This window comes from Parasteatoda tepidariorum, chromosome 9, assembly GCF_043381705.1.
Source record: "Parasteatoda tepidariorum isolate YZ-2023 chromosome 9, CAS_Ptep_4.0, whole genome shotgun sequence".
Taxonomy (NCBI): domain Eukaryota; kingdom Metazoa; phylum Arthropoda; class Arachnida; order Araneae; family Theridiidae; genus Parasteatoda; species Parasteatoda tepidariorum.
In genome coordinates, this window is record NC_092212.1 from 61,368,173 (window position 1) to 61,383,119 (window position 14,947).

At 29.8% G+C, this 14,947-nt stretch overlaps 1 protein-coding gene across 2 annotated transcripts; it reads right to left on the reverse strand.

Moving 5' to 3' along the window:
* Positions 1-1,976: 1,976 nt before the first annotated feature.
* On the reverse strand, positions 1,977-9,327 carry LOC107442156 (uncharacterized). Of its 2 annotated transcripts, none has more exons than XM_016055644.3 (2): positions 9,205-9,327; positions 1,977-3,522 (listed from the first exon to the last, which is right to left on the reverse strand). In XM_016055644.3, exon 2 carries the CDS (start codon positions 3,508-3,510, stop codon positions 2,416-2,418), a length of 1,095 nt encoding a protein of 364 aa, XP_015911130.1. In that variant the 5' UTR covers positions 3,511-3,522; positions 9,205-9,327; the 3' UTR covers positions 1,977-2,415. The 2 variants fall into 2 exon arrangements, with proteins under 2 accessions (XP_015911130.1, XP_015911129.1); XM_016055643.3 differs by lacking the exon at positions 9,205-9,327 and adding an exon at positions 8,765-9,178.
* Positions 9,328-14,947: the final 5,620 nt, after the last annotated feature.

Below are 14,947 nucleotides of genomic sequence, written 5' to 3' on the forward strand. Positions count from 1 at the left end.
TTCCTCAGATTTAATTATTTAAACTTAATTAACAAGAATTATTTAGATTTTGTTTCCTCTATGGCATTGAAAAATGTGAAGTTGTAAATATTTTCTACTAGAGTTTACCATTTGAAAAATATTTCCAATATAAGTTTTCTGCAGCTTTTCTCGAGCACATAATTCTAATAATGATAGTTTACTATAGATTTTTTCAAACACATAATTCTAATAATGATAGTTTACAGTAGATTTTCCCAAATACATAATTCTAATTATGATTGTTTACTGCAGATTTCCTCAAGCACATAATTCTAATGTTGATAGTTTACTGTAGATTTTCTCAAATACATAATTTATCTGACGATTAGTTTTCGGCACATTTTTTCTTATACATAATTTTACCAATGAATCAAATATTGGCAGGGCGAGTCCTGTTGCTAAAACAAACTCAAGTCTTGTCTTGTTTTCAACTTTACGGTGGTACTTTTTGGTACCTGGAATGCTAATTGGGGTGAAAAGAAAATTAAATATTTTGTATACTAGATTAAGATGCGTCGCCATTTACCTAAGCTTTATGTTTTCTTTCCGGTTTTCAAAAGTAAAAATTTCATTAAATCCTGCGGCATCAAGATTTATGGCTTTTCCAAAAAAACATTTGCAATATGATTGCCTAATATATCAATAGTGAGATGGTGATGTTACCGGCAAAGTGTGAAATCCGGCATTATATATAATGCCGGATGCTATTTAGGGAAAGTATGAAATAAACGTCCAGATGAAGTTATTATGCAAATGATGTGCATGTTACTGTGAATGACCGAAGTCGGTGATTGTTTACTTTCACGGGTGAATGTTGACATTCACATAGTCGCTTTGTGTGAATGTCCGAAATATTTATTACATCTGATTTGATATTAATTTATTCGAGGATATAATTACATTTATTCGATATTTTAATACTTACCGATGATAGATTAGAAGATTCATCAGTATTTGGAGTATCTAGCAAATACATACCGGGCAATGGCACTTGACCTTAAAAAACCATTGCCTGGTATACCCTACACTGATGTTTTTTTAAGGTCAAGGGCTACTGCCCGATATATATTTGCCCGATATATATTTGCCCGAAATTAATATCAAATCGGATGTAATAAATATTTCGGACATTCACCAAAGCGACTATGTGATTGTCAACATTCACCGGTGAAAGTCAACAACCATCGATTTCGGTCATTCACAGTAACATGCACATCATTTACCCAATAACCTCATCAGGGCGCTTATTTCATACTTTGGCTAAATAGCATCCGGCATTATATATAATGCCTAGGCAAAGTATGTAATACTTCTCATATTTCATACTTTACCTATAAACGTCAGGCATTATATATAATGCCGGCATTTCATACTTTGCCGGTCACAGTGATATATCTTCTTATTTCGGAGGTAAACAATCTTGTTTGTGTTATTTTTGGGTGTATTTTATTCTGACACTTTTTGAGTTTCTTTAGTAATGATGAAGGAAAATTACACAGGTCGGGAGATGCGTAAGTTAGTATGAGACAGATCATTGAGATGTAGAGTAAGCATTTTAAATCTGAGTTCCATTTTAGAGCTTTAAAGAAAAATTAGTAGTTTGCGACAAGCTGCTTTTGATTTATTGATTTGACACGATCTTTCCCATCGAATTTACTGTTCATAACCAGAACAAGATATAATGCGCTATTGACAATCGGGATAGTTTCGATAAAGGGAAGAACTTATTTTTTTCGGGAGATGAGTCTATGTTGGACAATTAGTGGTGGCGATTTTTGTCCGTTACCTTTGAACTTCCAGTTTAGACACAAGATTTCTATTTCATTCAGCTTTTCTAGAATTTCTTAAAGGGTTTTTGGACTTGGCAATTCCAGCATCACTTGAATAAAATGCAGGGATACTGTTAGAGACCTGTCTGTCCACAGGAGAGCCATAAGTAAATAAAACAAATAGTATGAACTTTTGTTATTTTTTTTATTATGATTTGAAAGCAATATATAATTTAACAATCACATAAAAACATAACAAAATATGCAAAAAAAATTTGCTCTTTTTTTTATTTAAAACTGCTCAAACATTCTTAAAATACAGTTTGCACAAAACTTAAAGGGAAAAAAAAGTTTTTGAAATTAGAATGGATTTGCAACTTTCGCTTAATATTTCGTAACATGCACTTAGAAACATGTTATATATTTTCATAACAGATATTATTTTGCAACAGATACTAAATATTTATCACGGTACAAGTTCTGGATATCTCTATTTACTTCCAGAACCTTGTTGTCGTTTGTATACTTAATACAACGTAAACAAAAAAAAATCTTTCTCTCGAGTATCGAATGTATAGAATGACAGAAGGGTGCCCTTAAATGTAATACGGGAAAACCATCTCGCTCATCCAGAAAGAACCCCATCCAGTCGACTCCTTTTACCTCTGTATAATCTTCTGCATTTCTTTTCAAAATGATCATAGACCATTCTGTCACTGCATTGGTGGCTCGTTTTGTCGTGAAGAGAGAATAACCTGACAAAATAGTCCCCAGTAGGAATTAACCCTCCGGGAGCACTCGTTTTATACTCACCCTCTATCACACAAACCATGTCCTCTATACTCTCATAATTGCAGATGGCGCAATGTGGGTTTCGGTAATACCTGTGCTTGTACAAGTCCTCACTTCGAAATCTTGTAAGAGCCATATACCCCTGGCACATCTTTCTTACATTTTCATCAGTCCAATTCAACGCGCATTCTGATACGATATTGAAGGCAAAGCAATACGGCAAAGAGTCTTCTAACACTTCAGGCAAGGCATGGAACAAACTGACTTTGGTATCGTTATCGTCATCCAGAACCCAATTCCAATAGTCTTGCTCAAAATTTTGCAAATTCGGTAGTTCTTCGGATCGATTAACTTTTTCTAAATCACCTCCTAAAGCAACATCCCATGGGATTAGCCGTTCCTCGCCAGAGTTTTCATTGCAAGCAAAGCAGTAATAGTTCTTGTATGTTATACCCGTTGCAGGATCAGTAACAAGTATATCCAGAAAAGGATCGTTTAAATATTCACCTCTGCCATTGCACAGCTCTTCGGTGGTACTGTCGTATTGCAAATTGGGATTGCAGTTATTTATCAACGGGTAGTAAAATTGGCGGTTATTGTTCAACACTCTACATTCAACGTTTTTCAGATATTTTTGTTCATATTTTTTTCTGTACTTCGAATCGACGCAGCAAGTTCCTAGAAAACTGCAGGAATCGTCACAGTTGCAGTTATATTTCCAAGCTTCGTTCGTTCTGGGAACTTCACAAGAATCCAAACCGCTGCATGTTGCATTCAAACTTTTCATATCCTCGTATATCACATCAGATAATAGAATCCACCAATTGGGATAGTTCCAATTATAATAGTATCCAACAATTGCCCTAGTAAATGAACCGGATAAGAGTAACAGAGCAAAAGCTGGTAATGTTTTCCATTCAGACTTCATGGTTGGTTCAATCTAAAAGAATACAAGAATATCGGATTAGTGTTAAAAAAGCATGAAGCGAGGAAGCGAAAAATCGAGATTTAATATATATAAAGCTTCTTTTTTTTAAAATTGGCACTTTTGAGATGAACTGTTAGAAAAAATAGGTAATTCTTTTTTTTAAGATTCAATTTCTACAATATTACTCTCAAAATTTTCTATTGTTTGCAAATTGCAATTTGATTTACATTCGCAAATACGATTGCTTCGGAGTTTTATGCTTTGAAACTCTCAAACAGTTGTGGGTATATTCTCCAATATTTTTTACTCATCTTCATCGTTTTCATCGGACGCGAGCATTTAATCAGATATTGAAGGAATTGAAATGCAATGGGGAGGGGTGGGGATTTCAGTCGATATAAGCGTTATCGACTTCAAAAGATATTCGGTCACGAAATTTTATTCTGAAGGGCAACTGTTCCAAGATATTTAATTTATTAAATACACTTGTAATGTACTTTATTCGACATGTAGAAATCGAATTCAGAGCTTCCTGAACTCTTATTTTTGCTTTAGAAACATCTTTCAGGTCGCCATAATCAAGAAAAAAAGGAATGATTAATGAGTTCTTAAGTGTAACGTTCTTGAAATGATTGGATTATTCCAAAGTTCAAATATTGAAGTATGCTTGAAAAAACTCCACTTGCAAATTTTACAATTCAAGTCCCCATATTTCCTTTAACCATTCCTTTTTTACTTTGTCTATCCCACACCCATCTGTTTTTGATTCAGGGGGCAAACCCTTCTCACAGACAATAAGACAAAAGAACAATAAAAGTACAATACGATAGTACAATACTTCTAAAGTTCAATAAGATAGAACAGAAGAATGTTGAAGCTGCTTCAGAACAGCTTATAAAGAAGTCTCTGTTTGTGCGAGCTTCATAAAGAAATTCTGTTTAAATTTGTTTGAAACAACTTATAAAAGGGATTTTTTCGGAATAGATAATTTTCAAGATCCATACCGAAAACGTATGATGTAGGAAGTGGGATAAGGTATGAAATGGACCACGTAAATCCGGAATTCCACTTAGATAAATATATCTTACTGCCGATATAATTTCGGTTAAGGCATAGCTACCAACAACCACAGATTGTCTGCAATTTTATATTTAAGGAATATTATTTTTTAATTCGTGGATTTATAAATTAATTGAAACATATTTTTTGAAAAAAACCGGCCAAAAAAATCACCTTTTTTATATAAAAAACACACTTTAGAACACTGTCTTTCTTTTTGTTCCATGGATAAAGGCTATATTCAGAGATGTCAACTGCTCCGAACACGCCAAATAAATTTTAAAAAAACGGTAAATAGCTTCAAAGTAAATTTTGCAAATGATTGACTTTAACCCCTTGGGGACGGGGGATTCAGAAAAGCATTCGTACAAAATCAGAATCAAGTTGTAATTAAATAAAGAACGGTAACTTAAATGTAATCGTTGCTAGTTTGACAGACTTACTTTGCTTTTACATTAATTATTGTTAGTTTAATCATATATATAATCAATGTTAATTCAAACTATAACTAGTTTAATTTTGAATAAAGTATTGGTGAATTAAATAAATCAAACAATTATAACTCCACCCTCAAACTGCTAAACCACCAATAAACTGCTAAAGAAATACTTTGATCACCAGTTTTATAATTTTACCCTGATTGATACGGTTTTATACTGTCACTTAGGCGCGAAAGGGTTCAAAAAAGTTTTTGCTTGCTTTTTAAAAGGTATAGCTTGACATAAGTATTTCTAAGTGGTGAATTATAGAAGCCTACGAACTATTTAGAAATAGTGGTAGAAAAAAATATTCTAAATTGAATTTATTTAACGAAGAATCACAATTGATAAACTACCACTTTAAAATATATATTCGCTGTCCGGAGCAAGTTGGCATCTCTGTTTATTTTATTCTTGAATAAATAAGTGTTATACCTTATAATCCTACGTAAATGATAAATGTCAATAAAACATTATTTTTTTCTTAGCTTTCACATTGTTATTTTCAATTCTAGATTATATTCGAGTGTGAAAAATTACAGCACTAGATTCATTGACGTAGAAATATGATTCTTCTATGCTACATTGATTGCTTTTTTTTTTATTATTGTTTGTTCCGAAATGCCGGTTTGAATTGGGATTGGTATATAAACTGAAATAGTATAGTTAGATTTGTGTTTTAGTTTGTACCAAAATGAATTGTTAATTTAATGTTTTAATTTACACCAAAACTACTGAGCAATTGTGAATTTTTTTATACTGAAATACTTGCAGGATTTGGGTTTTCTAATTTAATTTGGTGTATACACCAACCGATTTTTAAGCGCAAAATAAATTTATGAATTATTGAAAGCCCAAGGCTCAAAGCCCAGGACGGAAAAGAGTCAAAATTGGTACGAAAGACATTTTATTCTAGCCATTTTTTTAAGAAAAATAAAGTATCTGTAACTATCAAAATTTCTTTTATAATTTTAGCATATATATAGAGCTGATTCCCTTTTTTTTTTTAAAAAAAAAAAAGTCGATATTATTGAATAGTTTGATGAAAGAATAAGTAAACTCCTCCCAAAAACTAGTTATAATTGAAATGGTTTTACTACCAGCTTTTTCTCTCTTCCGCCTCGCCTTCACCACTGGAACCAATAGTAGATTTCAAAATCACTTTAACAGTTCCGTTGATACGGATGTAATGCCGTTCTCATCCAAAATAAATACTAAAAATGTAATTATTAATTTACCAGTTTTTATATTAATAAAAAATATATTGGTAAAATGTAAAATTAATAATATAATAATCAACCCTTAGTTCTACACCAAAAGTGAAAATGATAATTTAGTGTACTGCTTGGTGAAATAGTGTTTTATAGTGGCAGCGAAATTTAAGTTATTTTCTCACCACTAAATATCAAAAATTTTAAGCGTTCTAGGCGTAACTATTCTCCTTAAACAAATTTTACTATATAATTCGCTATCACTGTATTAAAACTATTGTACTAAGCGGAGCAGTTGGCATGTCTTTATATTTTTACCTAAAATTCTGTTATTTATTTATCAAAAGTAAAATAATTACTTTTTATTTAAAAGAAAGTGGTAATTGATAAAATGGCATATCTACTTATTACCTATTGTAAATAAATATTTGTTACCACTTTTTTCATGTATCAATTATTTTTGGTTGATTATTTTGATTTGTATCAATTATTTTTGAAATTCGATGTCCATATTCTGTATTACAACATGGCTCTATATCTCCTCATAATATTGACCTATTGCATTCAAACTACACTACGCATTATATTAGCGGGTACTAGTGTACCCGGTAGGAAATAATTATAGGCTTATTAGGGGACCCACAATGTGGCCCTATAGGCTACTATATATATACAATAGGGGTTGAGCATGAAAGGGTTAACTATGGAAAGAAACAACGAATAATAATTTTTTGAAAAATGTAAGGTTATGTTTTTTGAAATTTCTGAGTATATCTCTTTTTATCAGGTATAGTACAAAGTTATTTATGAACAATGCTGAGTTTGTAATATTTATACTATATAATGCTCAGCATTATTTTTCAAAGTGACTGAAAAAAAAGCAGGACAAGAAAATTGTGTTCATGATAACAAAATCAATAAGAATGCAGCAAACATATTGTTAAATTGCCTACATCCAGCTGAATGTTAAAATGATATTGAATAAAGTAACAATAATTTCGATTTTACTTAAAGCAAATAATTAGGGAATTGTGAGAGAAATTGTATTAAGCTCAGTTGCCATAAATTAGATTGAAATGTAGAAAATTATTCAATTGGTGAACTCTAGTATATTTAGGTTTTTAATTATGTGATTACCTATTGGCAAAATGGGTGTTGTTTTGGATTTGATGGCGTGCGTACCTTATTTGAACGTCATCACACTTTCAACTGCGCTCAAGGGTAATAACAAATAGTGCGCATACAACGTCATTGCATGCGTTGCTATGGCGACTGCTGCTGTTTGATAATTTTTTTAGAATTTTTTTTCACTTTTAATTTTGTCATGCATTAAGTTGGTGAGTTCATTTTTGAGACATGGGACCAGAGAGATCTCATAAAGACTTCTTAAGTTGTAAATAAAACAGAATTTCATAATTTAAACTTTATCTTTATTTTTATTGTTTTCATTAAGAATCAGAAATTCTAACCTACAGTTCAAACTCGATCGTTTTCAATACTAATTCAGATGAACATCACAAATAAAGGAGGTAAAAAAAAAATTTTAAAAAGTAAACAACCATTTTTACCGATGGGAAACCTGTGATCGCTTTTCGGCTCTCACAATTTTTATAATATTATCTTTAATTTAATAAATTAGGCATTTGAAAAAATAGAGCAACGAAATATTTCTTTAATTTTGACGAAATTTATTTCCTTGGAAAGAGTAACGATAGTTATTTTATTTATGTTATCTTTGCGCTGTTTGCATAAGTAAATAAAGTTCAATATTTAAAATATTTCCTCTGGAAAAAAAAGAATCATATTTTAAACACTTTAGAATAAAATTTAAAATAGCATGTTTCAAAAAAATAGACTTAATGCTTCAATATTTAAAAAAAAACAATTATAGAATTAAACTAGACGAAGAATTATTTAGAATTAAAAATAGTGAAACATTTCAAGAAATATTTAGAACACATTAAAACAAGAGTAGAATTTTTATACTTTTCGAAATTTAACTGAAATATAAAATCAACATAATTATAAAATGTTTATAGAAAAATGAAAAACTTAATATATGAAGAAATAGAACTGATTTAAATACTTTCTTTAATTATATTAGCTTTAATACCTTATTAATAAATTAAATATATATTTGATATCAAAGCATTTATAAAATTTATCGAATAAAAAAAATTCCTTCTTACTTGAAAATGCCTGATTACCAAATAAAAAACACAATCTAAAAGAAAATCATTAACTGGATTGAGATCTTTTTTTAACTTAAACATTTTTAAACGTTTCACAAAATTGAATTAAATCTAAAAATTTAAATCCTAGAGCATTTGTAAAAATTTATAAGCTAAATAAATAATTTTTTTCTTAAATTTTATTTTATATATTCAGATTTTGATGTCCATAAATTATGTATTGAAGATTTTGTTAAAAATAGTAAGTTTTAGCTGCAGTCTCTTTAATTTATTATTCTAGAATAGAAAAATAAAAATAATCTGTTTATCTTACCTTTAATTCACTCAATGAGAACAAATTGATTCAATCTCTGTCCAAATCCAAATTCATTAAACGTTCGTTTACAAATTAAAATAAACAGAATGCATAACACATTTTATACAACAGAATTATTCCGGTTCCGATTTAAAAATTCGTACTGTCGAATAGAAAATCCAAATTAAAGGAAATAAGCCAACCGGATTGGGAATTTCTTTCATTTGCATTCACAATTAAATTCATTTCTTTTCTTTTCAAAAATTTTTTGAAAGGAAAAATAATAAATTACTTCGTCTATAGTTACATTGATTAAGCAATAGCGTAAATTAATTGCCTTTTTGTGAGTCCTAGAACTTTAACCCTCGCGGTTTCTTATCTTGACATGTGATTTCATGGAAAGCTGTCATAACTGAACTGCTTAACTCGTCAGAAATGATATTCGTAAAAAAATTTACCTCTTTACTTTGATTGTAGAAGGGTTCGTAGTATTTTCAAGGTTATAAGCATAACAGCGAATCTTAGTGTTAAAAATTCCTTTATTGAAGCTATACTTCTTATGCGACTTCCAACAAGTTTGCGTAAAACGTTTAACGCTACATTTTTATTGGCCGGGAAATCACGTGGTAGGATCCAGTTTTCCCTCGTTCATTTTCTTATTGTTTTGGTTCTCACTAGCATAAAAATAATAAAAAGTCATAAAAATATTGTTTTTCTATTATTATTTTTTTAGTCTGTTTTGATACACATAATTTAATAGGGTATTATTTTTTATTTACAAATTTAGTGGATAACAATTGTGAAAAATGAGTGAAAACAATCCCACGGACAATGCGACGGATTTAAGGTTATGTCAAGGTACGTCTCTCGTGAATATCAATTGATTGTTCGGTTTTCTCTTAGGTTGTTAGGTTTTCTCTTTGAAATCATATTATGACGCATTCACATGCGTTATTAAGACAAATAAATTTTCCAGTGCGAGACGATGAGGCAACCACAAGCACTTCCACTGGTTCAAGAGGTCCACGAGGGAAAAATGCACAATATTACCGTGATTACAGAGCACGGAAGCGAGCGGAGCAGGAAAAAGAGTCGTTGAATAGAACTAGTGATCCCTCTACGACTGCTGATACCTCTACAATTAACATCGCAGGTTGCGAAGTTTAACTTCTTCCGCGCGGAGGGACTCCACGTACTATTTTTTTTATTATTTATACTACGTTCAAACCCTGCTATAGTGAACATGGTTTATAGTGAACTCCCGGATATAGTGAACTAAATGTTCGCTCCCGTTCCTTGCTATACACATTTAATATTATTTTTTGTGGTTATAATGAACCATAAGAAGAGAAGAAATTGGATATTATGAACTTTTTGCTGTCTTCCACTGATTTTTTCCCCTTCATTTTTGGGTAATTTTGAAATTTCTACATAAAATACATATACTGATTCTTAAAACCATCAATTGAGTGGAATGTAGCCATATTTTTTCTTGTTTGCTTCTTCTATCTCAGTTACCCATCCCTAAAGGTCACCCCTAAATTTTTGTACGCAAGACGAAGAGTAATAAAAAGCAAAAGTTAACACATTTTTTGTTACTACATATTGTTTTTTAATCATTTTTGTATTTCTTTTTATTGCTCGTTTATTTAAATCATGTGTAATAAAAGGGAGCAGTTCGGAAAAATTAGTTAAGATTGTTCGCTGTACGGATATAGTGAAGTCCCGGTTATAGTGAACCGAAATTTCGGTCCCTTGAAGGTTCACTATAGCGGGGTTTGACTGGAATTAGAAAATGAAAAATTGGTATTTCCATATTCAAATATAGAAATTAATAGTTTTAAAGTTATACGAGTTTTTATCTTTTAAAAGTAGTTTTGTACTTATGCCCGTTTGCACACCTGTCGTAGTAATTTTTGTCAAGCAACGTATTGAATTTTATATATGCTGTTTCAGATTAAATCAAAAGAGATCAAAACAAAATCGAAAGGAATAGTTTTAAAATCATGAAATAGTTCAAAAACCATCAAACAAGAAAAAATAAATCCTTATAATTTCAAAGCTATTAAAACGCCCATTATTTTGCCTTCTCAGTACTCGGTCTTTGATGCCTGAACAAGGAAATTGGTCATTAAAATTTTTTTTTGTTCACTAACCTGTGAAACAAAAAATGAAGAGAAAAGCTCAACTGACAAAAACTCAAAGATGACTAAAACAAAAATTACCACGTTGAATGCTATGGGGGTAACAGGCGACCGGCACTGAGTTTGTTCGTAGCACCACGGAGGCCACCGGTGACAGGCGAAGCAAAGACTATTAGAAACACATAATCCGAGTAAATTTTTATTTTTTTCTTATATTATTAACGTTACTAAAATGGTTTGAAGAAATTAGTGCAATATAGAACACATAAAAAATAGTTTTATTTATATACACAGAGATGTCAACTTGCTCCGGGCAGCGAATAAATCATTTCAAATGATAATTTATTAATTGTGATTCTTGGCTTAATAAATTAAATTTAATAGATTTTTATCCACCATTATTTCTAAGCAATTCGCAGATTTATATAATTCCCCACGTATTCCAATGTAATGCCAAACCTCTTAAAAACAAGCAAAATTTGTAATATTTACAAAGTTAGTTTGTAGTTATATACCGTGGGGGCCAGACGGGCAAGCAATGTAACATTAGCATGGCTTTCAACGTGTTAATAAAGAAAATGCCTCACAAACCAAAAGCGCCAAACACAAGAAACAGATATCTGTAATTTTTTATATCTTATTAAATTTAAATTTTTCGTATTCAATAACTAAACCAAATGTTTATTTATAAGTAGTAAAAAAGTTTAAAAAAATTTTATCATGAGTCCAAGCCCTCTCGACAGCTCGAACAATTTTTTTCGTTAGCGTCCCAAGCCCACATCGCGCTTAAACTAAGCCTATCTCACATATACAAATAGAACCAATAGAATGTTAACTACGAGATGACATTTTGCACAAACAAGAGCTCTTGAATCAAACTGTTTTATATGGCAACACCTGCTTTCGATTTCATACTGAATACAGTATGAAATTTATTATACTACCGATATTATATGGTAATTATAAGTATTATATTCTGCTTTTTTTAATGCACTGCACACATGGTATCTAAGCATTTTATCTTTTAAGAAAATTGAAACATCGGTTTTACATATTTTTATGAAATATTTCTTTTTAGCAAGAATTAATACTTTTTTACTTTAATCTATTCGTCTTTGTGTGTAAAAATTATAGCATTTTAGTTTGAAATTGTTACAAACATAATAACTCATTATTTTGGTGTTTGTGATAAATTTTAAAATCGTGCAAATGTTGCTCCATATCACCATTTTCCAAGATTTCATTACGTTGTGCTTGTATTCACGGAGGTTATTTATTTATTTAATACGTTCGTTAAAAAAATAGAAGATATAGATAGTTCCATGTTTGCTGGTAAAGTCTTGATTTTTTTTTAAACTAAGATATACTTACACATATATGAAATAACTATTCAAAAGATGAATGCGTGCATGAAGATCTAATTCTCTGCATCACAGTATGTTTCTTATGCAATTTTATTTAAATAATTTATTAATTAAAAGAAAAAAACAGCCCGAAATTAGATTTCTAACTTGATACTGTATTAGTTAATATCACGTGATGTATCTATCCAATGAGAATGCGCCAGGCAATTATCTTCAAATTTATTCTATTTTTATTCTACAAATTTATTATATTTACACATTCGAATCATGATTCGAAAAACAATTCAAAACATGAAGTTAAAATTTTAAGATCAAATTCTTGTTTGCCATTTTGTAAGGTTCAGATATTTTGAAGTCTGTGGATAATGCTAATAAAATGTTCATATATATGCGCTCATATATATCTCTGGAGTAGACATGTATTCCTGCCATTATATTAACCATACCATCTGAGAAGTAGAGGTAGCAGGTTCGTAGACGTTACTTTTAGTTGTCTTTATCTAATTAGTTCTATTTGTTCTTCAAATTGTCCGAGTCGTTCTTTATATTGAGCCCACAAGTCTGCATGCATCTATAGTGTTTTTGAATATGCCGAATGTAGCAATAAATTTGTAACTTTTAAAAATTATTGCAGTAAATTACACGAAATTTCGTAAGCTTAGCTTAAATATTTTTAATTCTAATATTCTTCTTAAATATTCTTCTAGAGATAAAAATTTTTATAAAAAAGAATTTAAAAAAATTTTTTTTTTGCCTTACGTTTTTTTTTGCTATAATTATAAAAATATTCAATAAAATCCTTAAAGCAATTTGAAATGAAGTACAAAATTTTTGCTTCAAATTTAAAAAAAATTCTGAAAAATGTGCATTATCTAAATAATTAAATTCCTTTATACTGCACATGTGCGGAAAAAAATTTAGAAAAAAATTTAATGTAATTTTGTGGTGAGTCATGTTTGGCAATTAATGAAAAATAATCCAATTTCAGTATCCTTAAAAGTTTAAACATTTTCAAGCAATTTATTAAGCAGTTTTTATACGTGCTACTACTCTGAAGGGTTTTTTGAAAATATTGTCTTGAATCTTAAGACAAAATATAATATTAAATGATGTCATTCAATAAACGATCGTACACAGAAGGAAGATTCTAAAAGGAACGAAAATATACCGAAGAAAATATACTTTTATGGGGAATAATGCCCAACAATGTTACAGTACAAAAATGAATTTGTGGAAAACCTCTGATCATTTTGAGCTTTTTTTTTAAAAAAGTACGAAATTTTCTCAGAAAATTACTTGAAACTTTGAGATATTTAAATCGAATTTTTTTCATTAATTGCCAAATACGATTCACTACAAAATTAAGAGAAAAAAATTTAAATTTTTCCTGCGCATGCTCAGTATATAAGAACTACTTTAATTACTCATATCTTGCGCAGGCTTAGTAATTATTTTAAATCGCTCCAAAACTTTTGTTTAATTTTATTGACTATTCATAAAGAAATAGCATAAAAACTGAAGACAAAAATATTTCGGTTTTTTTCATAAAATTGTCCACATTTCCAAAAAAATAAAAACAAAGAGGAAAGTTAGAATTAAAAACCTTTATAGCTGCTATTCGTAAAAAGAAAAATAAATTCCTGCAATTCTAAATTTCAAATTATACCTCACTCTTTACTTCGTTCTGTATATCTGTTATAATTATTAAAAAAACTTTACAGTCATGAATATTTTAATTACTCTGGGGAAAACCTTTTAAGACCGGTCTCAAATGTCTCGAGGTGCACGACTAAAGGTTACTAACCAAATTAATTGGCTGTTCAAAAAGCACTCACGACTCACGAGAAGAATCGTATGAAATTATCAACATAATAAAGAAAAAGAAAATTTTAATAATAACATTTTAAAATTAAAATACTGGTAGATATTTTTAATTAATTTATTTATTTTTTTGAGTTTTACCATTTCGAAAAATATAAAACTTAAAAATACAATAGTTACATAAAAATTTATTTTGATTTTTCCATTTAAATAGTAAATACTCTTGTTAAATGGTGTTTTAAACCTGATATTGCATTAATGTAGAGTTCGTCGACACTCTTAAAGTGCAATTTATTTGAAACTACTAGTTGATTTAATATTGTTAATCTCATAGTTTCATACTAGATTCTACTTTATTGCTCCCACCTTTATCTCTATCAAAATTTAATACATCTTAGCAAATACATCTGATTCGCATGTGTGAATGATCATATTGTAACAGCAATGTTAAATTAACCAAGCACGAAATTGCAAATAGAAAAAAAAAGTCCTCCAAAGAAACTTAAAGAAGGGAAAACCTTATACTAGTTGAGGTTCCTCATTGATCCACCTTAAAATACGATATGAACAGTCACCAGAGTAACGAAAAATTTAAAAATGGCGGTGGACTTAGCTTTTATTTTCGCACTAATTTGAGAAAAACTTCACTGAAACTAAGTGAAAAAAAGTATTCTCATTTTAGTGATTTTGAAATAAGTTGAAAAGTTCAAAGCATAAAATTTATTTCCTTTCAAACTTTTCAAATTAATTCTTTATTAAAAATATCTGCTACCTGCAACTGATTAAAATTCTTAAACTGAGGAATTTTTACTTTAACTGCATTTTGCGTTAATCAATTGAAAAGAAATTAAATAAGTTTTGTAATTAGAACT